Source organism: Emydura macquarii, unplaced genomic scaffold (genome assembly GCF_026122565.2).
Source record: "Emydura macquarii macquarii isolate MOO-44397 ecotype Brisbane River unplaced genomic scaffold, CSIRO-AGI_Emac_v2 contig_807, whole genome shotgun sequence".
Lineage (NCBI taxonomy): Eukaryota > Metazoa > Chordata > Testudines > Chelidae > Emydura > Emydura macquarii.
In genome coordinates, this window is record NW_027130944.1 from 12,485 (window position 1) to 20,019 (window position 7,535).

The 7,535-nt window shown below is 46.9% G+C and overlaps 1 protein-coding gene across 1 annotated transcript; it reads right to left on the bottom strand.

Moving 5' to 3' along the window:
• Positions 1-3,080: 3,080 nt before the first annotated feature.
• On the bottom strand, positions 3,081-4,016 carry LOC137149682 (olfactory receptor 51G2-like). The gene has a single exon (XM_067543229.1). It carries the CDS (start codon positions 4,014-4,016, stop codon positions 3,081-3,083), a length of 936 nt encoding a protein of 311 aa, XP_067399330.1.
• Positions 4,017-7,535: the final 3,519 nt, after the last annotated feature.

Consider the following 7,535-nt stretch of genomic DNA (forward strand, 5'->3'; position numbering starts at 1 on the left):
CTGTGAGAGAGCACCTTCCCATTTGTTTGACCCTTTCTTGGGGAACCAGCCTTTTCTCAAAGCCTCCCTGAGTGAGCCTGGACCCAGTCACCATCGTGCTCAGCTCTGTCTGTGTGACAGGTTAAAGGGGTGAATCTAATCTTTTCCCTGAGATTGCTTTCTCCCAGTCAGGGCATGTAAGATGATGCCCCCATGGCCATTGCTCCATTTTTTGTCAGTTAGATCAATTTATGCTCAATGGCTTGAACACACTAGTCTGGTGCGTGGCCTGAAACCCTTGGCTTCCTCGTGACACTCCAACCCTCCCCTCAGAGATCCAGCACCTAAACCTTACTGTGGGGAGGAGATCAACAGTCACCCCCAAGCACCTCCACAGCTGCCCCAGACACCCAAGGGCTGGAGTAAAGGGATTCCCAGAAGGTAGCTGTCACAGGAATCTGGGTATTTTCTCTTTGGGTACCTGGCAGACCTGATCTTAGGGTCTCCCCTGGCATCCTTCTCAGAGTATCTGAGCACCTTGAATGTATTCTACCTCCCGTCACCCCTGTGAGTCAGGGCAGGGCAAGTCAAGGCAGGGCAGGTCAGGGCTATTATCCACTTTTACAGAAGCTCAGAGACAGTCGATGGGTTGTCCATATTGCCCATACAGGGCAAGGGAATTAAACCCAGCTCTCCTGACATGCAGAGCAGAGCACAAACCACAGGAACCATCTCCCAGCTGACTGGATGGATTCTCTGCTGCTCCAGAGTTGCACCCTGCACTGTGGAGAGACGGAATAGCAAGGAGGCAGTTACACGGGTTGGATTCTCTGGCCTGCTCCCCACCATCCCTCTGGAAAATGCATCCCTTGTTCTAAAAAGCATTTGTGCCTATTTTGCACAGGTTTAGAGGGAAACACAAGGGGTGTGGCTGTGGAAGAGTTAGGCCCATCATCCAATGGGATTTTGCGTCCCAGCTAAATGGGAGAAACAATGCAAGAATTTCCCTCAGAGGTTAACGCTGGATGGCTGCTGGTTACCATAGACAGAGCCCAGCTGCTGTGTGCCTCACACTATTCAACTGCACTGACTTGTGTCAAACTCATGTGCAGAAATTTTGAGGGCAGTTAAACAGCTGCCACAGGCATCCCACCCAGAGGTGCCTGTGTATAGAGAAGCATTGTTACCCAGTGTTTATAGCAGTGGACAAATCCGTGGTTTCTAATCCCAGCTCTGCCACTGGCCTGTGGGGTAATGATAGCAAAGTCACTCCACTTCCCAGTGACTCAGTTTCCTTATTATCTGTCTCTTTCCTAATGATTCCCAACATTCTGTTAGCTTGTTTGCCTCTTGCTGCACACTTTGCAGGTGCTTTCAGGGAACTTTCTACAATGGCTTCAAGATCTCTTCCCTGAGTGGTAACAGCTAATTTAGACTCCATCATTTTATATGCAGAATTGAGATTATGTTTTGTAACGTACATCACTTTGCATTTATCAACGTTTAATTTCATCTGCCATTTTGTTGCCCAGGGACCCAGTTTTGTGAGATCCCTTTGTAACTCTTCACAGTCTGCTTTAAACTTATCTATCTTGAGTAATTTTGTGTCATCTTTTGTATCATCCTTTTTCCAGAACAGTTATGAATATGTTGAATTATGCTGGTTCCAGTACAGACCCCAGGGACACCACTATTCTCTGACCTGTTTCCCACCACCCACAGCACCCTTGCAGGCTGAGGTACCCTGCAGGCATCTTAGCCCTCCATCTAAGGTCCTTGCAGTGACTTACTCTCAGCCTGGAAGACTGTAAACAAGATCCCCCTGTGTGGGAGAATATTTGTTCTCCAAAAGACAGGCTCTTTTAGCCTGCACCCCACTCTACTCCATAGCCCAGGACCCCCCCAGCTTCCCTGCTGTGGTCTGTGTTGGTTCCGGCTTGCCACAGCTTTCCTGGCTCGTCGCCATTTGGCCCTCTCACTAGCTAAATTCCTTCCCCCCAGGCCGAGCAAGGGCAGCCGTCCTTCCCCTGCTGCTGGGGCTATGTTAAGGCCTCAGTTAAGGCCTCGGTCTCAGGCCTTTAAAGAAGGTGTAGCCTGGGATTTCCCAAAGCAGGAACTATTCACCAGCCGGGACCATCTTCCTCTCACCCCGTAGCTGCCTCTGCTAGGCCTTGGTCAGCTCCTAAAGTACCAGGAACCTTAAAGGGCTACACCATGGAGCAGGTGTTGAATCTTCCTCAAAGGGAAGAATCCTTGACACCCCCCGTCTAATGGCCACTGTAGGACTGGGGTGGGCTTTGGAGATGGCTATGCCTCTGGGGGGAGCTGAGGCCCATTTCCAGCCCTTTCCATGGCTGGGACATCACCAATGAAGGGGATGAGAAGCGAAACTGGTCCTGAATCTCTAGTCAGACTCTTGTGCGTGTGACTCTCACTCACAGACGCAGCTCTGCTCTGCCTGGGGCAGTATGCTGGGTTGGCAGGTGCTTTGTGCAGAGCCATCCATGAGGCCAGGGAGCTGCCTGAATGGCATCTCTTAAGGCTCCTGCTTTAATCCTGGCTCTGAAACATGTCGGTAACAGGTGCCTGGGTGAGGGCGCAGCGAATGGTGGGCAGCCCTACCCCTTGCATAGCCCCACTCACAGCTGGTGTCGCTCTCATGGATCACGCAGCAGCCAGAGTGTTGAGGAGGGGCCAGGACTGTGACTGAAAAACAGCTCTGTAGCTTTTCTCATGGCCCCTGGGTGTTTAACCAGAGATGGGACAGTGACAGGTCATGGACAATGGGAGAAAACATCTATGTTTTTTCTCTGTATTGACTATATCCACAGAAATTCTAAGGTCTGAGGCTGACACTGATACAGCTCTTTATGAGATAACATCCAACCAATCCTCTGGCTCTACATAAACATAGTCTTTGTAAATACTGCTGCCTGCCTCGGTCCCGATCCCCAGTGTGCTCTTCTTCCTTATCAGCAGGTGATGGGGATCAGGAGCTCATGTGCTCTCATGTCTTCTGGAAGTGTCTAGGATGGAATACGTGGCTTGTGTTTTTCATCTCACTTGTTATCAGCGCTGAAGTCGGGTGATGACTTGACAATTCACTTGACAAACACCCTGATTATCCTCGCACGAATGGCTTTGGTTTTCACGCTGTACACGATTGGGTTCATCAAGGGTGGGACCAGCAAATAGATGTTGCCCATGACAGTCAGAATGAAGGGAGAAAAGTTCTTCACAAATCTGTGTATCACAGACAAGCCAATCGCTGGCATGTAGAAGAGAAGGACAACACAGACGTGAGAGACGCAGGTGTTCAGGGCCTTGAGGCGCTCCGCATGGGACGCGATGCTCAGCACTGTTTTGAGGATCATCACATAAGACAGGAGGATAAGCAGGACGTCCAACCCCAGTGAAGTGAGCGTTGTAAAGAAGCTGTAGATGCTGTGGACTCTGATATCCGAACAAGCCATCTTCATGACTTCCTGGTTCAGGCAGTAGGAATGGGAGAGGACATTGGCATGACAGTACTGGTAGTGTTTCAGGAGAATGGGGTAGGGAAGCATAATGCCCATCCCTCTTAGCAGAGCCCCCAGTCCCATCTTGGCTATTCTGGGTGGGGTTAAGATGGAATCATATCTCAGCGGGTTACAGATCGCAACAAAGCGGTCAAAGGCCATGCACAAGAGCTCAGTGGATTCAGTTATCGAAATCGAGTGGATGAAGAACAGCTGGGCAAAACAGGCATCAAAACTGATCTCCCTAGAGTTAAACCAGAATATGCTCAATATGGTTGGTAAGGTGGATAGCAATAAGCCAATGTCTGTGACGGCCAACATGGAAAGGAAAATATACATGGGCTCATGGAGAGTCGGATCTGTTTTTATAATGAATAGAATGACTGAATTTCCTACTATGGAAATAACGTACATTAAGCAGATGGGGATAGAAATCCAGACATGGAATTTTTCCTGCCCAGGTATTCCGGTGAGAAGGAAAACTGCAGGTTGGAATTTGGTGTCATTGACAGCTGACATGATGCACTGGGCACCCCCGGGAATTTTGAACTTTATTTCCTGAAAGGAAAAGTAACAGGAGACTAAATGATATTTAACGAGGCATAATTCTGCTCTCAGTGCAAGTCTAGAGACTTCTAGGAGCTCAAGAAAGATAAGCAAAGACATAGCCTTGGATTTACACTTATGGTTATTTGTTCTATTCATTCTATTGAAACACCTGCCATTCTTTAATGTTGGAAGAGAGGATACTGGGCTACCTAGACCATTGGTCTGACCCTATATGAAAGATAGTCATGACCTATATAAGACAGGCATTACCAGACGGCATTAGACCTATAGTCCATCTAGCCCACTATCCTGTGCCCAGTGCCAGATGCTTCAGAAAAAGGTAGAAAAAGACCTGCAGTAGACAGATGTGAGATAATGTACTCCGAGGGAAAGTTTCTTCCTGACTTGGATATATTTGATGGTGCAAATCATGAAGTTTAATCGCACTCCCAGATTTTTTTAAAAAAATCCCCACTTCTGTAATTGGACTTTCTGTTTCCCCATATAAAAATCCATTCCCTCTTTGAATCCTACTACAAACTTGATCACATTGATATCTTGTGGCTGTGAGTTCCATAGCGTCCTTCAATACTGTATGTTTTTTTCAATTCTGACCTTCTGTTTTTCAATTCTGGCCCATTGTATCATGTTTTAGACTAGAGACGTGCATAGTGAAAATGATCATTATATTTTTCTGTCTTGCATTTACGTTATTTAGAAACATGTTTCATTGACTCATATATTTTAGTTATTTTCTCCACTCCCAAGAACCCAAATTACACAACTGCCTCTTTCAAGGACCTGGGATAATTTCTTAGGGCCAGGTTCTTAGTTCAGGAACATTGAATGGAACAGCGTCGCACCAGATTTACATGCGTAAATTTGATCAGAACCGGCCTCTATTAACTTTCATTTAACAAATGCTCCCCCAAGAATCCATGCAGGAGAAGCTGAATATTCTGCCTGGCCAGTGTTGATTGAATCCAGAGAGGTCAATCATCTTACAGGCTTCTTTTTTGCCTCTCAAGACCCCCATACTCTCCCAGTGAAAGGGTTCTGTAGATATTTGGCAAGTTACAAGCTAACACAGACAGTTACTTCATTGTGGTGGGAGGGGGACTGATGTCCCAAATAGTGACAAGTGCAAGCACTAGTTTTGCACTAATGTCCAGTTGAGTTGCAAATTGCTTCATCCATGTTCATTTTCCTTCACCTCATGTCTACGCTTCACTGAAACACAGACCAGTAGTTCTGCTGTCTCATGAATTTTTGGAAAGTCTGGTACAAGTGGAGCAGAGTTATTTTGTGCATGATTCTGAATGTAAGTGCTAGAAACAGCTTCTGGTCAGTTAGCAGGAGACAGTGTCATACAACTGCTCACTGAACAAAGAGTTAGTAGCACAAACCTATTGCAAAGAGTATTTGGAATACCTCTGGAATACTATCTACAGCTCAAGTCATTAAGTAGTAATGTTACCCCCACTCCTTCCTGTACAGATTCCAACACGTCTGTGGCTGGCTTTCCATAGAAATGCATGGAATGAAAGTTGTTTTGTAATAACTGTATGAGAATGAAAAGCTTTGGCACAACATTTATCCATCTATTCTTTACCTCACACATGTAAACCCATTCTTTCCCCTCTGATCTTCTTTCAGAGATGATTTCTCAGGTTAGAGGTTAGAGGTATCATCTGGATTTCTTGAGAACTTGAAAAGGTTGCAGCCTGTCGGCCCTCACTCAATTACCTGTCAGCAAACAAAAGTCTGGGCAATCCTTTGAAGCTAGTAACTCCTCTTTTCCTGGGTCAGTAGCTGACAGGTTCGCCTGAGGTTCTGTGATGTCAGTCTGCAGCCTTTATACAGAGCTGTACAGGCTTTGGGATCAGCTTATACAATATTCACTCCCTGGGATCTCCCTCAATAGTACAGTGGTTTTCAACTGTTTTCATTTCCAGACCCCTTCCAAATTTCAAATGAAGGTGTGAATACCTTTGGAAATCAAACAGTCTTGAAACCTCTAGTGATCCGTTTACCACAGATTGGAAACCACTGGTTTAGTACAGAGTTACTCCAAAACCTGTTACAGTGCTACAACGGAGGTTTGGGGAAAGTTGATTTCAAAGTGAAATGCATGAGTATTCAAGCCCAGCTGACCCACACTTTGCTGCAGCCCAGGACCCAATCTGAGGATGGGAGAATGGTGGGATTCCAGCCCAGGAGAGGGAAAGGGACGAGGCTGACATCTGGTTCTCTGAGACCAGAGAGAGGGCAGAGAAGCAGGTAGCCCCGAAACTGTGAGGGGTCTTACATGGCAGAACAGCTGGAGCCCTCATCCAGTCAGGAAACAGAACATTTCCATTTGCTTAATATGACCTGTTACTGCAGAGGAACACAGCTCTCAGTTCCTGCGTTAACAATCAAGCCAGAGAAAAAAATGTTTGAAAATGGATTGGCTGATTATATCCCAGGAGAAAATAGATCTGAAATGGTTTGGGAACAACTAACTGATATTGCTTTGGCTCTTCTCTGGGCCAGAGCACATGGCACGTCTGGAACTGGGACCATTGAGAAATCCTGACTAAGGTCATTGGGATTTTCTCACTCCGAGTTAGCTTTGAATCTGGGGTTTCTGTGCACCTGGAATGATACCCCATAGACGACGGAAACATGGAATAGAAAGTCCCCCAGCTACCTAGTGCTGCCTGCTCTTTAGACCCTGTCACTGAGTCATACCCACAGCCCAGCAGAGTCAGCTGCTGCTGTACAGAACATCTGCCCATGTCAGGAGCTGGCAGCCTTTAACCTTCCCTTAGCGTTTGAAAGATTTAAATACATAGAAACCTGCCAACGTACCCAATGCCTGCGGAGAAGGAGTCAGCGGAGAGCTTGCACGGGCAGCAGGCAATCTCTGTTCATACAGGCTGCAACTGTCCTTATGAAGCATGTTTGCTGATTTCCTTGGGGGCCATTTGGCCATCTGGGACCCTCAGCTGATTGATTCAGTGTGTGCCAGCTTTAACCCTGTCATGGCCAATGGCAAACTGCAGGAAGCCCAATCCCAGGGCATGCACGGTGATGCCACCACACTGGACAGCAGCGCAAGTCCTGCCACAGGCTGTGTTCCTGCAATCCAGGCTGTCAGCGCTGTGGGTACGGCTCAGAGGAGTCACCGGTGTAATCTTGCTGTAATGCAGTAAAGTAGATAGCAGTAATTTCTCCAGAGCTACACTTCTAAAATGTATCCAGACTTCCAGTTTTTCAGAGACATCTGCCCCTGCATATTCAGCGAGAGAGAACGCACAGAATCAAGTTCACTTCATGTGTACCTGTCTAGTCCCCTCCCCCTCAGTTTGCCTAGTTATCCTAAGTTACTGCCAAGGCCTGAAAATGGCTGGAAGCAGCAAGAAGAATAAATGATATTTCATCCAATACATCTCTATGATTGCTAAAATGCCCCTGCACAGAAGAGGCAGATGAAGAGCCTCCAAT

What these genes read in the sequence shown, in the direction of transcription:
- LOC137149682 (XM_067543229.1), bottom strand. Translation starts at nt 4,016, where the DNA reads ATGTCAGCTGTCAATGACACCAAATTCCAACCTGCAGTTTTCCTTCTC.